Source organism: Megalobrama amblycephala, linkage group LG14 (genome assembly GCF_018812025.1).
Source record: "Megalobrama amblycephala isolate DHTTF-2021 linkage group LG14, ASM1881202v1, whole genome shotgun sequence".
Taxonomy (NCBI): domain Eukaryota; kingdom Metazoa; phylum Chordata; class Actinopteri; order Cypriniformes; family Xenocyprididae; genus Megalobrama; species Megalobrama amblycephala.
The window spans coordinates 37,317,468-37,339,504 of record NC_063057.1 but is presented as its reverse complement, the minus strand read 5'-3'; the positions used below and the strand labels follow the sequence as shown (position 1 = coordinate 37,339,504).

At 39.1% G+C, this 22,037-nt stretch overlaps 2 protein-coding genes across 6 annotated transcripts; both read left to right on the top strand.

Moving 5' to 3' along the window:
* The first annotated feature begins 801 nt into the window (after positions 1 to 801).
* On the top strand, positions 802 to 10,319 carry LOC125244916 (gastrula zinc finger protein XlCGF8.2DB-like). Of its 5 annotated transcripts, none has more exons than XM_048155307.1 (3): positions 802 to 928; positions 1,556 to 1,746; positions 9,320 to 10,319. In XM_048155307.1, the coding sequence occupies exons 2-3, from the start codon at positions 1,626 to 1,628 to the stop codon at positions 10,288 to 10,290; spliced, it is 1,092 nt and encodes a 363-aa protein (XP_048011264.1). In that variant the 5' UTR covers positions 802 to 928; positions 1,556 to 1,625; the 3' UTR covers positions 10,291 to 10,319. The 5 variants fall into 5 exon arrangements, with proteins under 5 accessions (XP_048011264.1, XP_048011265.1, XP_048011263.1 ...); XM_048155308.1 differs by lacking the exon at positions 802 to 928 and adding an exon at positions 1,049 to 1,264; XM_048155306.1 differs by lacking the exons at positions 802 to 928; positions 1,556 to 1,746 and adding exons at positions 3,340 to 3,466; positions 4,096 to 4,286.
* A 7,976-nt stretch (positions 10,320 to 18,295) lies between these two features.
* On the top strand, positions 18,296 to 19,640 carry LOC125246431 (gastrula zinc finger protein XlCGF8.2DB-like). Its single transcript, XM_048157376.1, has one exon. The coding sequence runs from the start codon at positions 18,592 to 18,594 to the stop codon at positions 19,414 to 19,416; it is 825 nt and encodes a 274-aa protein (XP_048013333.1). The 5' UTR covers positions 18,296 to 18,591; the 3' UTR covers positions 19,417 to 19,640.
* The last annotated feature ends 2,397 nt before the right edge of the window (positions 19,641 to 22,037 follow it).

Genomic DNA, 22,037 nt, shown 5'->3' with positions numbered 1-22,037 from the left:
TATTTTAAGTATGTTTTCATTACAATAAACTTCAATAATTACATTATAAATAATCTGCTAAGTGTTTTCTTCAACAGAGACCAAACCTAGACCTGTGTACTCAAACATTCAGGAATTACAACCATTTCCATTCTCAAGTCTATGTGTTAAAAAAAGCCATGAAAGTAAACAGAATGACTAATAAAACATGAATAAAACACATTCACTCACAGTAGATTATCTGAGTCAAATGAACTCAAACACTGTTTCTCCAAATAATTGTTCTTGTGTGTTTTCCACTTTATAAGTGAATCTTAAAAATACTTTAAGGAAAACACATTAATACAATACAATATGAAGAAATAATTCTTTATTTGTGTATCATTTTTAAGCAGAACATTTATTAAACTGGCTGATTTTAAAAATGCAGTGTTTTCTGTGGAGCAGGAGTGAATTGAGTCTGTGTTCACTCATTAGTGGGCGATTTGAATCACTACATGGGCAGCAACTCAAACAAATTTTCAAATTCAAACAAACTTAAAAAAAAATTGTCTCAATGACATTGTTTGACTTGCTATTAATTTCATTAAAAATATTGTGAAATATATACCTATTTTTAGACTTGAAAGTCCACATTTTTAATATTGGTAAAAACACACTGCCTTTTATATGTATTTCAATTAACACATACAAACTCAACTTCTTTTTTAGCATTTTATCACATTAGTCACTATTTATACTTTAATAAGGGATTATCTGGTTGCACTTCTGTGATTTTAGGCAGCAGAGTGTGAACAGGACTTTTATTTTAGCGTGGCGACATGACGTCATAATGCTGCGCCGCGCTCCTGCATCTGTTGTGATTCGGCTGAAGAAAGATTTGTTTAAAGAATTGAAGCTGTTTAAATTGATAGACATCGTTCATTGTTTTATAGTTTTTACAAACGAGGTAAAATTGGTTTATTTACTATTGAATATAACATTGTAATGCTTTATCTAACTTTAAAATAGGATGTTTTGTGTGAGTAAAGCACATCCACACATAAGAAACAGTAAACCTGCGTCTCATTTCGCTCCCTTTATCGTGAATCAGTTTATCATAAATTCGTGATAATATCATAAATTATCACGAATTCGGTCACTGGCGAGTAGTGATGGAAAAACTGAGCTTTTCTAAATTTCGAGTCAATTGAATCAAATACTTTGCAAAATGATTCAGTGATTCGAATCGCTTGCATCACGAGACGTGCTGGTCAAACTATGAAGGAGAACAACAAACACAAACGTGTGTAGTGGAAACTTTTTCAAACCTAAAATGTTTTCACAGTTTTATAAACTATATACTAAATATAAATCACAAATGGTTAATTATGAAATGTTTGTGTTCTTTTATAAATTTGCAATGTTAGTTTTGAGTTGTTTTTTTTTTTTTTTTGTCTAATCAGGTAATTTAAATCCATTAAATCTCACTCTGACTGACTCTCTTACCTGTGCGCTGAACTAGAGCTGATTGAGACGCACCCAAAAATTTAGTATGGATTCATTCTTCTCTGTTATTGATTCTCATCTTAAACAGGACAGAGGGACCAAACACAGAAAAACTCTTGATGAAGCGACTGAGATCCACGTGACACATTATTATAAAGATGCCGTTTATTAAAGAGGAGCGTGAAGACTTAAAGATGGTGTTTATTAAAGAGGAGAGTGAAGACATAAAGATTGAAGAAACATTCAGAGTGAAACAAGAAGAAAGTGAGGAACAAGCAGGTTGGTTTCATTCTCAAAGCTGAACTCAGTCATTTGATCCTCATTAAAATGTCCAGCTCTACAGAAATAGAGAATAATACAGAATTACCCTTAACAAGACAATTATTTAACATGAATCCCAATATCTACTTCTGAATAGAGAACAATGAAAAAGTCATGTTTTATATTTTATTTCGGGAGTGTCAAACTCAGTTCCTGGGCTGCATTCCACTCCAATTTTAGACACGTACTCGCAAACTTCCCCTTGGGGGAATCACTGCCACCGTCTTTAATTGCATTCCACTTAATGAAGTGGACGAGGGAAGTTTATATGGACAGACTCTCGTCCCCTTGATTTTCACAGAGTGAGCGTGTTCTTAGGGAGTTTTTTGGGTGCGTTCACACTTGTCATGTTTGGTTCGATTAAAACGAACCCTGGTGTGATTGCTTGGTTAGTGCGGTTCATTTGAACATATGTAAACGCTGCCATCCGAACCCTGGTGCGCACCAAACAAGCGGACCGAAAAGATGGGTCTTGGTCCACTTCCAAACGAACTCTGGTGTGGTTCGAATGATATATGAACGCAACACAGACCAAAGACATGTAAACAAACCAAAAACAGGAAGACGAGACCCTAAAAAGGACAGAATCCTCACGCATGTCGGTTTTTCTTGTCATAGTCGCGAGTTTGCCCATCACAGGCATCAGACGGGCGTCTCCACGCAGCAGATTGTTTGTTTGTTTGTTTGTTTGTGTGTGTGACGGATGGATTCCCTCCGCTGTTTTGACTACTTTACACATTTTATAAGCTCTTCACGAGTTCCCAGCTGGCCAAAATACCATTACATGCAGGCTATGCACCGCTACGCACACACAACGAGCGTATTTACCTCAGCAAACAGCATTGTTTTGGATGTTATGTAAATTCTGTCTCAAAATCGGCAATACGTCATAAAATCCGACCAATCACGTTGTGAATGTATCCCTATGCCTGAAGGTTCGGTATCTTTTGGTTCGGTGATAAAATTGTTATCTGAGTCAAATGAACTCAAACACTGTTTCTCCAAATAATTGTTCTTGTGTGTTTTCCACTTTATAAGTGAATCTTAAAAATACTTTAAGGAAAACACATTAATACAATACAATATGAAGAAATAATTCTTTATTTGTGTATCATTTTTAAGCAGAACATTTATTAAACTGGCTGATTTTAAAAATGCAGTGTTTTCTGTGGAGCAGGAGTGAATTGAGTCTGTGTTCACTCATTAGTGGGCGATTTGAATCACTACATGGGCAGCAACTCAAACAAATTTTCAAATTCAAACAAACTTAAAAAAAAATTGTCTCAATGACATTGTTTGACTTGCTATTAATTTCATTAAAAATATTGTGAAATATATACCTATTTTTAGACTTGAAAGTCCACATTTTTAATATTGGTAAAAACACACTGCCTTTTATATGTATTTCAATTAACACATACAAACTCAACTTCTTTTTAGCATTTTATCACATTAGTCACTATTTATACTTTAATAAGGGATTATCTGGTTGCACTTCTGTGATTTTAGGCAGCAGAGTGTGAACAGGACTTTTATTTTAGCGTGGCGACATGACGTCATAATGCTGCGCCGCGCTCCTGCATCTGTTGTGATTCGGCTGAAGAAAGATTTGTTTAAAGAATTGAAGCTGTTTAAATTGATAGACATCGTTCATTGTTTTATAGTTTTTACAAACGAGGTAAAATTGGTTTATTTACTATTGAATATAACATTGTAATGCTTTATCTAACTTTAAAATAGGATGTTTTGTGTGAGTAAAGAACATCCACACATAAGAAACAGTAAACCTGCGTCTCATTGCGCTCCCTTTATGGTGAATCAGTTTATCATAAATTCGTGATAATATCATAAATTATCACGAATTCGGTCACTGGCGAGTAGTGATGGAAAAACTGAGCTTTTCTAAATTTCGAGTCAATTGAATCAAATACTTTGCAAAATGATTCAGTGATTCGAATCGCTTGCATCACGAGACGTGCTGGTCAAACTATGAAGGAGAACAACAAACACAAACGTGTGTAGTGGAAACTTTTTCAAACCTAAAATGTTTTCACAGTTTTATAAACTATATACTAAATATAAATCACAAATGGTTAATTATGAAATGTTTGTGTTCTTTTATAAATTTGCAATGTTAGTTTTGAGTTGTTTTTTTTTTTTTTTTTTGTCTAATCAGGTAATTTAAATCCATTAAATCTCACTCTGACTGACTCTCTTACCTGTGCGCTGAACTAGAGCTGATTGAGACGCACCCAAAAATTTAGTATGGATTCATTCTTCTCTGTTATTGATTCTCATCTTAAACAGGACAGAGGGACCAAACACAGAAAAACTCTTGATGAAGCGACTGAGATCCACGTGACACATTATTATAAAGATGCCGTTTATTAAAGAGGAGCGTGAAGACTTAAAGATGGTGTTTATTAAAGAGGAGAGTGAAGACATAAAGATTGAAGAAACATTCAGAGTGAAACAAGAAGAAAGTGAGGAACAAGCAGGTTGGTTTCATTCTCAAAGCTGAACTCAGTCATTTGATCCTCATTAAAATGTCCAGCTCTACAGAAATAGAGAATAATACAGAATTACCCTTAACAAGACAATTATTTAACATGAATCCCAATATCTACTTCTGAATAGAGAACAATGAAAAAGTCATGTTTTATATTTTATTTCGGGAGTGTCAAACTCAGTTCCTGGGCTGCATTCCACTCCAATTTTAGACACGTACTCGCAAACTTCCCCTTGGGGGAATCACTGCCACCGTCTTTAATTGCATTCCACTTAATGAAGTGGACGAGGGAAGTTTATATGGACAGACTCTCGTCCCCTTGATTTTCACAGAGTGAGCGTGTTCTTAGGGAGTTTTTTGGGTGCGTTCACACTTGTCATGTTTGGTTCGATTAAAACGAACCCTGGTGTGATTGCTTGGTTAGTGCGGTTCATTTGAACATATGTAAACGCTGCCATCCGAACCCTGGTGCGCACCAAACAAGCGGACCGAAAAGATGGGTCTTGGTCCACTTCCAAACGAACTCTGGTGTGGTTCGAATGATATATGAACGCAACACAGACCAAAGACATGTAAACAAACCAAAAACAGGAAGACGAGACCCTAAAAAGGACAGAATCCTCACGCATGTCGGTTTTTCTTGTCATAGTCGCGAGTTTGCCCATCACAGGCATCAGACGGGCGTCTCCACGCAGCAGATTGTTTGTTTGTTTGTTTGTTTGTGTGTGTGACGGATGGATTCCCTCCGCTGTTTTGACTACTTTACACATTTTATAAGCTCTTCACGAGTTCCCAGCTGGCCAAAATACCATTACATGCAGGCTATGCACCGCTACGCACACACAACGAGCGTATTTACCTCAGCAAACAGCATTGTTTTGGATGTTATGTAAATTCTGTCTCAAAATCGGCAATACGTCATAAAATCCGACCAATCACGTTGTGAATGTATCCCTATGCCTGAAGGTTCGGTATCTTTTGGTTCGGTGATAAAATTGCCAATCTGAATGCTAATCGGACCAGGACTAAATGTTTTTTTTTTTTTTCTTCCTTGGTCTGGACCAAATGAACCAAACACACCGAACTACAATTGTGAACGCACCCTTAGAGTATACTCCTTTTGCCATGTATGCGCTATTTAGTGGACTTTGTTTTCAAGCACTAAAGTCACTTGCACATGCGTTGTTGTATGTGCACCATCTGCACGGTCACAAAAATTTAGCTGCACCAAAGGCAGGGTGTGGGGATGCGGATGGCCAAAATATTCTTTAGGCTTAAAGTGAACATTGTGCATGTTTACAGCTGCCTGAGGTGTTGCTGGTTTAGTTTTGTTAATAAGAGACCTTGGTAACAAAAACTCTTGAGGTGAAAGAACAGGGGAGAATGGTCCTTGCTTAGTTCAGCTGGGTTTTTGTCTTGTGCCATTTCTCAGCTAGGTTCTATGGTCACAAAGAACATATCTTACAATCAGAAAGAGCTTTATTGCCAAGTGTGCACACATGAGGAATTTACCTTGGTATTGAATCTTCCGGTACACACACATAAATATAACAAGACACACAACATTTAGGAAAAAAAATATAAAAAGTGTAAAGACAGAAAAGTTTAGTCAGAATAACCATTTACAGATAAAGAACATTTACAGTATTGTGAATAGTATGAATAAATAATAATAAATTAAATTAGTATTGCTCTCGGAAGGCATTTAACTGTTCAAGAGAGAAGTAGCCTGTGGGAAAAAACAGTTTCTGTGCATAGATGTTCTAGTGCCTAGTGAGGTCCTGTCTGGACGGCAACAGTTAAATTAGTTTGTGGGGTGAGTGGAGCCTGTGATGATTTTACCTGCCCTTTTCCTCACTCTAGAAGAGTACAGGTCCTGTAGGGTGGGCAGGGGGCACCAATAATTCTCTAAGCATTCCGGACTGTCCGTTGTAGTCTCCTGATGACTGATTTGGTGGCTGAATCAAACCAGACAGCTGTAGATGAACACAGGACAGACTCAATGACAGCTGAGCAGCTGTGTGTCAGCAGCTCCTGTGGCAGGTTCAACTTCCTTAGCTGGCGAAAAAAGTACAACCTCAGCTGGGCCTTTATGACAATGGAGTCCAACTTCAGGTCCGAGATGGTGGTCCCCAGGAACCTGAATGACTCCACTGCTTTTACAGTGCTGTCCATGATGGTGAGTTGGGGGAGTGCTGGTATGTTCCTCCTGAAGTCCACTATCATCTCCACTGTTTTCAGCTGCAGGTCGTTATGACTGCACCAGATAGCCAGTTGTTCAACCTCTTGTCGGTTTGCAGACTCGTCACCATCCTGGATGAGGCCAGTGACTGTGGTGTCATCTGCAAACTTCAAAAGCTTGACAGAGGAATCTTTAGAAGGTGCAGTCATTTGTGTACAGTAAGAAGAGCAGTGGGGAGAGGATGAAACCATGTGGAGTGCCAGTGCTGATAGTCAGAGTCCTGGATGTGAATTTTCCCAGCCTCACTAGCTGCTGCCTATATGTCAGAAAGCTGGTAATCCATCGACAGATTGGGATGGGCACAAAAAGCCTGATCAGTTTGTATGATCAAGTTCTGGCCTAATGGTATTGAAAGCCAAAGCGAAGTCTACAAATAAGATTGTTGCGCAAGTCACAGGTCTATTGAGATGTTGCAGGATATAATGCAGTCCCATGTTGACTCCATCATCCACAGACCTGTTTGCTCTGTAGGCAAAATGCAGAGGGTCCAGCAAGGATCCAGTGATGTTTTCAGGTAGGCTAACACCAGTCTCTCAAATGACTTCAAGATCACAGACATGAGACCTATAGGTCTGAAGTTATTAAGTCCAATGTTTTGGGGTTTTTGGTGACTGGAATGATAGTGGAGTGTTTGAAGCATCCTTCAACGGGCCCCAGTGGAGCTGGGAGATGGCGGTCAACATTTTGTGATGGCAGCTTTGTGACGCTTGCCGCAAGTGGCTGATGGCCCAGACATGCAACGTCAAGGAAGTGATTGATTTGGTGGTACTGGAGCAGTTCATCATTCTGCTTCCTTGAAGAACAGCTGAACGCGTCCAGTGCCACCGCCCGGCGTCTCTAAATCAGGCCATCCAGCTGGCTGAAGACCATCTGGTGGTGTGCCCCGGGGTCGGTGAGACCCTCCCTAATCTCTCTCTCTCCAGCTCCTCTCCCTCTCTTTCTCTCGTCCTTTCCCTTTTCCCAGGTCATGGAGCAACGTGCCCCCTTGAACCCAACAGCAGAGAAAAAGAAGCAGTCTGGCCTCAGAGTTTTCCCAGGGAGCTAGATCTGGGATACGAGGAGGCATGTCAGAAAGCTTCAGACCCTCTGCTCCACATTCATCTCTTCCCTCTCTCCGCCAGTCTCTTGGCCATCCTTCTGATGCTGGGGCGGCGGGAAGACCTCGGCTGCAGATGCGGTTAGCCAGGTCATTTCCAGGACCAGTGTCCAGTGATGGAGGTGGGAGCATTGATCCGGTCCCTGACTACCTGTGGGCTGCCCCTGACTCCCTGTGGGCTGCCCCTGATCAAGTTGGGCAGTACCAAATACCTGGGAGTATTAAGGGGGGTATATATTACACTTTGGTGGATTCAGGCTGTAACCAAACCTCAATTCATCAAAGCATTATGCAACAAAGGGCATTGAATATGAGCCGCAAGGTTAAGATGAGGTGTGTGCAAGAGGATGTGATGGATTATCATTTTGTACGAGTCAGTATTCAATTTAGGGAAAAAAATCATAGGAGTTAAAGTGGCAGTTAATTCCCATTTAAGGCATCCACTAATTTTGGGTACAGATTGGCCAGCTTTTTCACTATTATTGGGGATTTTGGGAGTCTTACCAGCCTGTTGACTGATCTCACTAAAAAGGAAGCACAAGATCCGGTCCAGTGGACAGAGCTGTGCCAACAGGCTCTAACCAAATTAAAGGCTGCCCTGTGTGGCGGCGGGCCACTCTTACATTCTCCTAACTTTGATCTCCCTTTTTTGCAGACTGTGCAGTCTTGTTGGTTTCCAAGTCAATGCTGTTTTCTCTGATATCTGTCGTATATATCAGAGATCTCTGAGCTGAATCTGAATGCTTCTCACTAGATCTTAATTAGTTATTAACTAGTTGTTAATTCTGTGGGGAATTCAATGGATTTCTTCACTGGATCTCCCATCATTGTGTAGTAACAGAGTGTCGCATGATCAAGATCGGCCTGCGACTCGTGAGTAGCTTGTGGCACTGCTCTCTCTATTATCGATCTGAATGTTGTGCAATGTTGTGGTCACACCGGCAGGAAAAATGGTCTAGAGGCCTAAACTAAAATTATATATTTCATTTTAACTGTTGTTTTGTTTGTTTGTTTTTTATTATTGTATCTTAATTAAAGTGACGCAATTATCAGAGATGAACCAGTCAAGAGTAGTTTCTAACAACTGCATCTTTTTTTTTTTGTTGTGAGTCAGAGGTGTAGCTACAAGGCCCTTAAAGGGACATGGTGATGGGAATTTGAGATGGGAAGAAAAATTATCTTAATGCTTCTGCATTTTCTTGCAAATGTTTTGCTTTCCTTCATGAAACTTTGCATTTGATTGCAAAGATTTTCAGTTATTTGCGAAAGAACTCAGTTTCTCAGGTGAACCCGACACAAAACTTTTCAGATAGAACATAAAAACATATCTGTTTCTTTCAAATGAGCTTGAAGGACTTGATTAGCTGTATCAGGTGTGTTTAACACCCCTGCTTTAGGGTTTCCGTATGAGTCTGACTGTTTAAATGAAAATAAAAAGGGGGTGTTTGCATTGTTTTATTGTGCTGTTTTCTGTCTCTTCAAATAAAAAATAAAAATAAAAATTCACACTGTGAATGTGATTCCATTTAGAGCACTGGTAATCTGGATTTGGTAATCTGATCTCGATCAGGGTGATCCAGTCCAGCTTTCCAAGATCAAGATCTTTTTTGTTGTTTTGTTTTGTTGTCTGTTGCTTTGTGCCAATAAAATAGTGTTAATTTGCATTTGTCTCTTTTCACCTTAGGCCTGATGGTGCTAAAAGAGGAGAGTGAAGTAGAAGAGCATGATCAATACAAGAATCATCATGATTTCACAACTGGAGAAAAAACTTTTAGTTGCTCACAAACTGAAAAGACTTCCTCACGAAAAAGGGCTAAAAAGACAGGAACTAGAAGGAATTTCACCTGCCAACAGTGTGGAAAGTGTTTCAACCAACATGAAAATCTTAAAGTCCACATGAGAATTCACACAGGAGAGAAACCTTACACATGTCCTCAGTGTGAAAAGACTTTTTCTGAAAAAGTAAGCCTTAAAAGACACATGAGAGGTCACACTGGAGAAAAGCCTTACACTTGCCAACAGTGTGGGAACACTTTTGCTGAAAAAGTAAGCCTTAAAAGACACATGAGAATTCACACAGGAGAGAAGCCTTACACCTGCCAACAGTGTGGAAAGTGTTTTGCTGAAAAAGTAAGCCTTAAAAGACACATGAGAATTCACACTGGACAGAAGCCTTACACATGCCCTCAGTGTGGAAAGAGTTTCAGTAGTAAAGGAAGCCTTAAAGTCCACATGAGAATTCATACTGGAGAGAACCCTTATACCTGCCAACAGTGTGGAAACACATTCAATATAAAAGGAAGCCTTAAAAAACACATGAGAACTCACACTGGAGAGAAGCCTTACACCTGTCCTCAGTGTGAAATAAGTTTCACTCTAAAAGAAAGCCTTAACAGACACTTGAGAATTCACACAGGAGAGAAACCTTACACATGTCCTCAGTGTGGAAAGACTTTTGCTGAAAAAGTAAGCCTTAACAGACACATGAGAATTCACACTGGAGAGAAGCCTTACACATGCCCTCAGTGTGGAAAGAGTTTCACTCAAATTGGAAACCTTAAAGTCCACATGAGTGTTCACACTGGAGAGATGCCTTTTACCTGCCAACAGTGTGGAAGAAGTTTCAACCGAAAAGAAACCTTAATTGCCACATGAGAATTCCAATAGAGCAAAGCGTGGAAAAGTTTTTACCATGAAAAATCCACATGAGAGTTCATTGGAGAGCAACCCTACCATGCCCTCAGTGTGAAAAAAGAGAAAAAAGCTCTTAAGTACCACATGAGTATTCATGTATGAGATGATTAGATTCAATATATGGATTATTAAAATGAAGAAGAACTACTTACAATTTTACAGCAACAAAAGTATAAATCTGTATCAAATAAAATACATAAAACTGTGTAGGCCTGGCCCAAGCTGAGTTTTAAGGAGCACTATCTGGGATTACATGTTAAAATCTCTGGCGACATTGAACAGTCCACCAAGCTTCTGCAGTTCTCTAATAGCCCCATATACTATTCATCAAACGCCCGCTTAGTGTTGCACGTCCTGATATTGCTGAGTTAGATGCGTTCCTGGGTCAACATATTTTCTTGATCCTGGAACAACATTCTAGTCTGAAAATTTAGTCTTAACCCTATTCCTACCCCTAAACCTACCCCTACCCATAAGTTATCCCAAAAATCAGAGGGAAATGATAGCTGAATAACACTGATGTAGAAGCACCAATTCATGATTTTAAGCCTAAACTTGACATAATCTGTAAACTTGTCCCTCAAATCTGATTGGTTGATTTGAATGTTGTTCCAGGAACATGTTGAACTCAGCAATATCAGGTTATGCCTTAGTGTTAGCACGTCTGACTGTCACAGACTCCACCAATGATGAGCCGTTTCACATAAACAGGGTAATTTGACTTGTTGATTTTTTTTTTTATTCATTTCGTATGTGATCTAGGTCTCTTTGTTGAATAAAGCAAACCACTGTCACATTAGTAAAGTTTTGTATTTTTGCACATTTAAGTATGTTTGCATAGTTGTCATGAAATGAATGCCCTGCGATTGATTTATAATGGATGCTTGCCGAAGAAGCATGTTTTTGGGGAGTATGTTAGGGTTTATGTATATACAGGCATTGGACACGAACACTCGGTCTGATGGAGGAGACCACTGTATATTTGAGAGCACATGGGTTTTGTATATTTGAGAGTTTTGTGCAAGAGTGAAGAAGACACTTGCTCACACAATACATGGATATGCTCTACACATTTGTCATTAAAATAACCCCATAGAAACTACTTTAAATGAACTATAAAAGTGAGAAGATAGTCATGTCTGAATGCTGCAATCAATTTTTTTATTGGTTAAAAAATTAATGGAGAATACCTAATTTTTTCATCTGTGCTTGACCATTCCGGGAGCTCGAGTACCCAAGGGATCGGCGCCAATGACAGGAACTGTTCACTTTTGACACTGACCCACCTTTAGATCGAAGCATTTCAACACATTCAGAATGTTTCCTTATTTTTCTTCGTTTTTAAAACAGATTTATTTTTTGGTGTTTTTGCCTTTATTGCAATAGGACAGTATTCAGACAGGAATCGAAGTGGGAGAGATGGAGTTCAATTCACATTTGCTGTCTAATATAACCCCCAGTTCTTTAACTGTACAGAATGAAGTAACAGTACATCCTTCTAGATACAAATTGTATTCTAAGAGATTCTGTGTACAGGTTTTTGGTCCAATAAGTAATACTTAAGTCTTATCTGAATTTAATAGAAGAAAATTACTGGTCATCCAATGTTTTATATCTTTATCACACTCTTGGATAATTGGATAATTTGGAGATTTAATCTGGTTGTGATGAGATATATAATTGAGTATCATCAGCATAGCAGTGGAAACCAATTCCATGTTTTCTTATAACATTACCAAGTGGCACCCTACAGTGCTGCTTGAAAGTTTGTGAACCCCTTACGGAATCTGTGAAAAGTGAATAATTTTAACAAAATACGAGGGATCATACAATATGCATGTTATTTTTTATTTAGTACTGTCCTGAGTAAGATATTTTACATAAGAAATGTTTACATACAGTCCATAACACAAAAGAATAGCTGCATTTATAAAAACGACCAGCTCAAAAGTTTGTGAACCCTTGATTCTTAATACTGTGTGTGGTTACCTGGATGATCTACAACTGTTTTTTGTTTTGTTTTGTGATGGCTGTTCATGAATCTCTTGTTTGTTCTGAGCAGTTAAACGGAGCTCTGTTCTTCAGAAAAATCCTCCAGGTCCTGAAAATTCTTCAGATTTCCAGCATCTTTTGCTACCTTTTACAATCTTTTAAACCATTTCTAGCTGTAGGATTTTGAGATCCATCTTTTTAAACTGAGGACAACTGAGGGATTCAAACACAACTATTAAAAAAGTTTCAAAGATTCACTGATGCTCCAGAAGGAAACACGATGCATTAAGAGTCAGGGGTGAAAACTTTTGAACAGGATAAAGATGTCCAAATTTTTCTTATTTTGTTTATTTATTTGACACTTAAATGTTTTCCAGAAGACAAATTAAGTACAATATTCCTTGATCTTCAAATTCAAAAGGTTAAAAAGTTATTTTAGTCAGGAGTGTATTGTAGTACAGAGCCTCTAAAGGGACACGGTGGCAGAAAAAATATGGAATGGGAGGAAAAAATATTTTCAAAATTTTGCGTTCCCCGCAAAACTTTGCGTTCTCTTGCGAAACGTGAGTTTGGACTTCACCTTTAATGTCCCGCTGCCAGTGTTTCAGACAACTCTGTACAGTAAGTTCACTATAGACCACCTCATTCATACTTGGTGGAAAGCCCTTAAGCCACCATCAAAATGAACAGATGTTATTTTGTTCCTATGCCGAACAAACCATGTGCCGAAATTCTTCCAAAAACTGTTGATCAAACAGAGGAAGGAAAGCACTCCCCAGAACCTTCAACAGCCCAAACAGGCAAAACTGCCATGTTATATAAAACACGATCAGGATGAGTGATCCAACCAAAGAGACTAGGCTTATAAGTCACAGGAGAGCTAATGTGAGTTTCACACATTATTATTTATTATGGGCCTCTTTAAGAGAGAGAGCTTGGGAAGAGTCAGGAGATAACAGGGGAGACCTGTATGAGTGAGAGAGTTGAGTGAATAAAAGAATGGCAAGCGAGTCAATGGCCCTGATCTCTTTTGTTTAATAACACGACAGCAGCAACTAAAAAAAAAACGACTCTTATATGTATTTCTGAACTCATACACTCTTTTTAACATTTTTGTTTTTATATCACATTTTTCACTATTTTAATTTTTCATACGGAATTATCTGGTACATTTCTATGCCTTTCTGTGCTTTTTTAATGCACTTCTGAGATACAGACAGCAGCCTGTGAATGGCACTTTTGTTTTGATATTGCGACATGACGTCATAAGGCCGCGCCACACTCCTGCATCTATTGAGATTAGGTTGAAGAAAGGTTTGTTTTAAGATTTTAATCTGTGTAAATCGACATAAACCGTTCAATGTGTTGCAGTTTTTACTAGCGTTGTGAAGTTAGTTATTTACTATTGAATTGTGTCTTACTTAAACTTTTTGTTCAACAATTGCTTAAAAAATGAAACACCACAAACATGTCATTGATACCAAATCTTCCACAAAACATTACTGTCACAGTTCCCGTGTCTCTCGGACTCCATTTCCCATCATCCTCTTGTCTCCACACCTGCACTCACTTCCCTCGTCATCTCCCCATCAGCACTCATCACCTATGTTCTATTATGTTCTATTCCTGGATTGCTAATAAAACCCATCATTTGTGGATATCCGTACTCGCCTCATCTCTCCTGCAACAGCACCCGTAACAGAAGAACGGACCCTTAAAGCAACTGGATTTCCACAAAGTATGGATTTAATTCATGTCTCTGAGGCTCTTACTCTTACTTACGGGGGTAATACCCGTGGGTGGGGAGAATGTGGGCGGGGTTTCCAAGGCTCCTGACCCTCCATGGCCTGCCAAGGCTTTTGTAAAAAAACTAGCCTTACTGGCAAAGATGATGACTTGGCAAGTGTAGCTAGCTTTCTACATGTAATGTACACCATTTAAACTATTAAAATGATAAAAAATAATCCAAAAATGTTTAAAAATACAGAAATACAACACATATGGTAATGACGCATAATAAGTGTACATGCCCAACACAAAGAATAAAGAGTAGATTTACTTACTTTTCTGGACATCAAGGCATCAGTCTTGCAGCTTGAAATCCATGTGCTCCACTGTGAAATTAGGTTACCATGGCTACCAAATAAACTTTTGATGAAAAAAAAGTAGGAAAGTGCCTTTATGCAGAGCGTGTTGGTAATGACGGCTAAACCATGGGACAGGTTTTATTAATTTGCAGCATTAGTTTTGAGTGTTTTGGGATAATTTAAGGCTAATAACTATAACTCTGACTGACTCTCTCACCAGTGTGCTAAACTACTGAACTAAAGATGATTGAGATGCACCCAAAGATTGTTTGGATTTATCTTTTCTTTTTGTTAATTATTTTCATCTTAAACAGGACAGAGGGACCAAACACAAAGAAAAAATCTTGATGAAGCGACAGATATCCATGTGTCACTATCATAAAGATGGCGTTTATTAAAGAGGAGAGTGAAGATATGAAGATGTCATTTATTAAAGAGGAGATTGAAGACATTAAGATTGAAGAAACATTCAGAGTAAAATATGAAGATACGGAGGAAAAAACAGGTTGGTTTCATTATCAAAGCTGAACTTGCTTATTTGATCTTTAATAAAATGTCCAGCTCTACAAAAAAAAAAGTAAATAGAGAAATACAATCATACAGAAAATAATACAGATTGCTCTGATTGGTCAGATGGTTCAGTCTGTTGTGATCAGTTGACTGCTTGCAATGCATGTCAGAAATGAAACGGCTATTATTATATCCAAATTTCCAATCCTCAGCGATTGTACACACAGTAAAGACAGTAACTATAGCATTGATTTTACCATATAAATCTGAGCATGAGTCTGATGATGAAACATTGGAAGAACTAGTTATTTAACCATAATCTCCATCGCAAGCAGTTGCTAATAATATGTTTATTTCTTGGAAATGCTTTAGTTGAGATGCAAAAAATTAAACATTTAACAGCAATCTAATTTTTATGGGGAAAAATGTATTCTTCTCTTATTAAATGTACTATTCTTCTACAGTATCATACTGCACTGAAGGAGCGCTCTTTACTTGCTTTCTCTGTAATTCTTCGCAATTTTAAGTTTTTGTTTTCCATGAGACTTTTTGCACTGAAATATTAAGTAGGAAGTCACAAAGACGTCAAACTTTGACAAAAAATAATTTCTTGATGATTTGATATTTTAATAAGCCATCTACTGGTTATAGCAGTAATTTCATATCTTTATTTTTTAAATAACCTGTTTAGTTTTACAAATGGGGACAATCTTTGAAGGATGAACAAATAATGATTTTGTTCATTAATACATTATTATTATTGTTGATAATAAAAATAACATTTAAATTGGATTTTTTTTTAGAGTTTTGAAGAGCTGAAAAAAGTCTAAAGCACTTAAAAGCCCTTGAAAAATAAATGTGTCGTCAGATTTAAGTTGAACCGCGGTGCAAGTGCATGATGAACTGTAAGTGGAGAACGGTACGGTTTGATTTTGTTCATCCTTTGAGTAAACCTGTTCTGGGCTCGCGCTCTGCTGTCTATTAATGGTCCAAGCTAATAAACAGTCTGCACTGCTCTAAAGCACGGTTTTGTTTGATGTTTCTCAAATGCAACAGAAATGTCCTTTCTGATCAGTTGAGCATTGTGGTAGTTGCAGCAGTGCAACCTGGTGAACAAAATTTAGTTGCACCGGCAGGAAAAAAGGTTTCAAAATGCAACCATTTTGTAGCAGTCTGAGGCCCTGTTCAGATGTTTTATTTCAGGGGTGTCAAACTCAGTTCCTGGAGGGCCACAGCCTTGAAGAGTTTAGCTTCAGTCCTAATTAAACACACCTGATCCAACTAATCAAGTCCTTCAGACTTATTTGAAAACTTCAGGTATTTGCGTTTAAGCAGGGTTGGAACTAGAGGCCTTCTTGGCTCCTATAATCTGTACCCGATCCGAATCGACCCGGATCCCTTCTTTCCTAAACCTGACCCAATAAAATTGGACCCGAACATAAACGGCATTGACGTGAGTGTAACTCCTACCCAGGTCCTACTCATCCCGCTCTGTGCGGGCTTCAAACCTGGGTCTCCAGCATGGGAGTTGGATGCTCTAACAAGGAGGCTAAAGGCTGCAACCTCTAGCGTCAGTCGCTAGAGCATCTCTTGAGATCAGAGGAGTGAAGTTTACTCACACAGCAACTACTAGCTGGCCTCCGTTACACTCACCCCCCTAAACCTCTCTCCCATCCGGGTCACGGCACCAATTTAGCCCCTCCAGTTCACACCTGCCCGCTCCAAGTGGGACTCGAACCCAGGTCCATCTGCATGGGAGTCGAACATCCTAACAAGGAGGCTAAAGGCTGCTACCCCTAGCGTCAGTCGCTAGAGCATCTCTTGAGATCAGTGGAGTGAGGTTTACTCGCACAGCGCCTACTAGTAGGCCTCCGTTACAGTCACCCCCCTAAACCTCACTTCCATCCAGGTCACGGCACCAACGTAGCCTCTCTAGTTCGCACCTGCCTGCTCCAAGCGGGACTCAAACATCCTAATGAGGCTAAAGGCTGCTAACCCTAACGTCAGTCGCTAGAGCATCTCTTGAGATCAGAGGAGTGAGGTTTACTCACACAGCGCCTACTAGTAGGCCTCCGTTACACTCACCCCCCTAAACCTCACTCCGATCAGGGTCACGGCACCGATTTAGCCCCTCCAGTTTGCACCTGCCCGCTCCAAGTGGGACTCGACCCGGGCCCGTCCACATGGGAGTCAAACGTTCTAACAAGGAGGCTAAAGGCTGCAACCCCTAGGGTCAGTTGCTAGAGCATCTCTTGAGATCAGAGGAGTGAGGCTTACTCGCACAGCACCTACTAGTAGGCCTCTGTTACAGTCACCCCCCTAAACCTCACTCCCATCCAGGTCACGGCACCAATGTAGCCCTTTCAGTTCGCACCTGCCTCCTCGAACCCGGGCCCGTCCACATGGTAGTCGGACATTCTAACAAGGAGGCTAAAGGCTGCAACCCCTAGGGTCAGTCGCTAGAGCATCTCTTCATATCAGAGGAGTGAGGATTACTTGCACAGCGACCTACTAGCTGGCATCCGTTACATGAGCACAGCCTGTAGCCCTGGAGTCAGTCAGGAACAATCCCACTGTCCTGCTGACTGATTTGGCCACTGCTCCATTAGTTTCATTTATTTATTCAATCTGCGCATGAACTTGAAGTGAGCAAAACTTTCTGCAGCAGTGACGTTCACGTAGTTCCTAGCTCCTTGACCTGAGCCACATCTCAAGATATGTTCTTTGCATCCCGGCCACTGGAAACTGGAAATCTGGAAACTATCTAAATTTTAGCCGGACCCGTCGGGTCAGGAAGAAATCATTACAAGTGGGTGCTGGTGGGTGCGGAATAGAAACTTGCGGGGGCGGGACAAAATAACAGTCCCACGCAGACCTCTACTCTGGTGGATCTTCAGCAGTATTCTTCATTGAGAAGATGCTGTTTTGTGCTGCAGTCCTCTAAGTCTGATGTACTCCAAATGGAGCAAAGTTATTTTTTAGTCATCATTTAAGCCAGGTGCACACTGTGCGATTTTGGCCACGATTTGGTCGTCTGAGACAAATTTCGAGAATCCTAAAAGATTCCTATAATCCTAGGCTAAAATCTGTAGTCTTTGATTGCGCGTTTGACATGTTCACTGACAGCCAATTAATGACCATTAAAATAAAATTTTACCTTCTGGCAATTACCGGAATTCTGGCAGTGTCAGAAGATTTGGCGCACAGTCCTGCATTTCTCCTACGACAAACATCAAATTGTCTTTTTTCAAGACAAGCCAAAATTAGTGATCAAATTTAACACTAGAGATTTCTTTGTTAGCCACCATTTCAGTCCCACATGTAATGCAGCTCACAGTCACTGAATGTGTGTGGGTTGATGTAAAACTCTGGACAAGTTTTCAAGTGCGCATCCGTTTTAACGCATCTTGACTGTAGTACAGTCTGACATACAGGACAGCTGAGATTCCACAGTGTGATATGAGGATCATGTTCCTACAGTCTGACAATTAACAATCGTAAAGGACTATTATAAATCGCAGTGTGCACCCGGCTTTAGGGTAATAAGAAGGGGCTCCTCAGGTATTTCGAAGGGACATTGTTATGGACAGAACATCTTCTAAATGTTTTGTTTTTTGTTGCTTTGTGCTATTAAACTGGTAATTTGCATTTGTCTCTATTTGCCTTAGATCTAATGATGCTGAAAAAAGAGAGTGAAGTACTGAGTAAAATGGAAGAGAAAGATCAATATAAGAATCATCATGATCTTATAGCGGGCCAAAAAACTTTTAGTTGCTCACAGGCTGAAAAGACTTCCTCACGAAAAAGGGCTGTAAAGACAGAAACTAGAAGTAATTTTACCTGCCAACAGTGTGGAAACAGATTCGCTCATAAAGGAAGCCTTAACAGGCACATGAGAATTCACAATGGAGAGAAGCCATTCACGTGTCCTCAATGTGGAAGAAGTTTTAATCAACATGGAAACCTTAAAGCCCACATGACAATTCACACTGAAGTGAAGCCTTATCCCTGCCAACAGTGTGGAAAGAGTTTCGGTCAACACGAAAAGCTCAACGTCCACATGAGAATTCACACTGGAGAGAAGCGTCGTACCTGCCGACAGTGTGGAAAGACTTTTGCTGAAAAAGTAAGCCTTAACAGACACATGAGAGTTCACACTGGAGAAAAGCCTTACACATGCCAGCAGTGTGGAAAGAGTTTCGCTCAAATTGGAAACCTTCAAGTCCACATGAGTGTTCACACTGGAGAGAAGCCTTACACCTGCCAACAGTGTGGGAAAAGTTTCAACCGAAAAGGGAATCTTAATTACCACATGAGTATTCACACTGGAGAGAGCCTTTTCACCTGCAAACAATGTGGAAAAAGTTTTAAGCGAAAAGGAAGCCTTAACAGGCACATGAGAATTCACACTGGAGAGAAGCCGTTTACATCTGGTCACTGTGGAAAAAGTTTTAGGTATAAAGTAAGCCTTAAGTGCCACATGACTATTCATGTATGAAAGAACTGTTTTTGTATGTCTTCATCGTGAAATGATTTTCACAAACACCTCATGTCTAATAATGTGCTGATTATTTTTATGGTACTAAATCACCTTAGAGGGCTGAATTCCCTGTTAATGTCCAGTGACTACAAGAGGAATAAAGATGTAAGAGTCAAGAATTATATTCAATGAATTGATTAGTCAAATGAAGAATAAAGTAGTTACACATACATATAACAGTATAGGCCTGTGCAAAATAATAAACAAACAATATAACAGAAACAGGCTTTTGATTCAGTAGATACAGAGACATGGCAATCTGGCAATAGCTGCTTTTCAACTGTCATGTCAGGGCTTTCAACAGGTGGGGCTAATAGCCTTGGACCTGTAGGACTGAGCCCAAAATCACATGGTTTCCACCGTCATGCCAGAAGCTCTGCAGCGCTTTACTAAAACTCTCCCCATAAAGGAATACTCCACTTTTTTTGAAAATAGGCTTATTTTCCAACTCCCCTAGAGTTAAACAGTTGAGTTTTACCGTTTTCAAATCCATTCAGCCGATCTCCGGGTCTGGCGTACCACTTTTAGCATAGCTTAGCCTAGTTCATTGAATCATGTATTTAATGCATTGAAACATGCATTAAAAATACCTTTTACAAATGCATTGCAAAAGTTTTATTGAAAGTAAAATCAATCAAATGTAATTAACTAATCATCTAATAAGATTAAATATAAATGTTCAGGGCTTGTTTCTCTGTTCCATGGCTCAAGCTAAACAGGCCAATAAGAGATTAATAACTATCATTATTATTGAATCTGATTAGACCGTTAGCATCTCGCTCAAAAATGACCAAAGAGTTTCAATATTTTTCCTATATAAAATGTGACTCTTTTGTAGTTACATTGTGTACTAAGACCAACAGAAAATGAAAAGTTGTGATTTTCTAGGCCGATATGGCTAGGAACAATACTCTCATTCTGGCGTAATAATCAAGGAACTTTGCTGCTGTACCATGTGTGCAGCAGGCGCAATGATATTACACACTGCCTGTGACCCCCTGCTTGCACAGGGAGCGTGTCTTGCAACCATGGAGACATTTGTGAGAGACGCTGCGTAATATCATTGCACCTGCTGCAATGAACTATGCTAAGCTATGCTAAAAGTGGTACCGCCAGACCCGGAGATCAGCTGAATAGATTCGAAAATGGTAAAACTCAACTGTTTAACTCTAGGGGAGTTGGAAAATGAGCCTATTTTTAAAAAAGTGGACTGTTCCTTTAACACTTCTCTTTGAAACGATGTCACACAACCACATCATTTCACCAACAAAGAGAATTTTTATCAGACCGAAAACTAGCGAGATTGCGAAACAAACATGATACATGTTTGCCTTGTTGTTGTTGTTTTTTTTTGTTTTTTTTTACTTTTTTTTTTAGATTTAAAACAGAAGCATCAATGTTTTACCACAGTTTTACAATAAAAAGTGAAACATTGATAATTAATTTGTGTCAGGATTGCTGTTATAATACAGAAATTGTGTTTTCTACCATTATTTCACAAAAGAGGGAGGACATGTACTTATTCACATATTTCTGTTTATTTGTAGTCACGAGACAGCACAAATCTCTGGGGCTTTAGTCAGAAACAATGCACATAAAAAAGTAGAGATAAATTCTCATGTTCACATTACATTTCCTTAGAAATGATCATTTCTATAATTTTTCCACCATCTGAGGAGCTTTGAGCGCTCTCACCAGTCTCAATATATCGTTATCATTTCAGCCAGAGAAACAGAGGGAGCTCTTAAATGAAAAGCAGACGTTATGATGGAGGAAGCTATATTTTATGACGTATGTGCAGCTAAATATGCATTCAGGTGTATTGACAGATAAAATATGTAACCAAATAAATACACGATTGTGATATATGATTTGTCTGATTTCTTCTAGCGGTGTCTTTACTGTTTACTTGGTAACTGTTAGCATGCAAAGCCTTTTGCATCGCATATAAATATATTTCTGTCTTATACGGTAATCGGTATCCAAATCAGATCACAAACAGAAGTTATTTCAGCACCTTAAGCGCTGAACCGTGACTTGACAAATCCTGTGTGAAGCATCACGTCCATTATTGATATATCAATGCAGGTGACGTCAACAGTTTGTCAGTTACAAAGTGTAACATTTAAAAAATAATTTAGTATGTGGTTTCAACAACCAGATGCATTTACACTTGTTCAGTTTTGACTGAAATGCGTCTCCGACCACCTCCTGAAGTGGTTTGAGCGATCGGATTCAAATCCGTCCCAGAGGGCATTTAAACCTAGTCTTTAACTCTGATTAGAGAAAACGCATGAAGTGACCAGCTGCAAACAGGCTCAAAATGTTTGTTAGACCTTATACTGACTAATCTACTGCAAGAAAAGTTTCCAGAAGTCATAGATCTTCTTCTTCCAAAAAAACAAAAACAAAAAAACAGGAAAACGCATTAATATGATAATAAAATATAAGTAAAAAAAATCTTTATTTGTGTATCATTTATACTCAGTCTTGAACTGCAGATTTTATTGATGCATATAAGAGTTTTCTGTGGCGCAGGTGTGAACTGTGTTTGTGTTCACTCATTAGTGAGTGATTTG

Bases quoted from the DNA above. Each gene is read 5' to 3' on its own strand.
- LOC125244916 (XM_048155307.1), top strand. From the start codon at position 1,626: ATGCCGTTTATTAAAGAGGAGCGTGAAGACTTAAAGATGGTGTTTATT. The intron at 1,747-9,319 runs GTTGGTTTCATT...TTTTCACCTTAG, and splicing joins AGAAAGTGAGGAACAAGCAG to GCCTGATGGTGCTAAAAGAG.
- LOC125246431 (XM_048157376.1), top strand. From the start codon at position 18,592: ATGATGCTGAAAAAAGAGAGTGAAGTACTGAGTAAAATGGAAGAGAAA.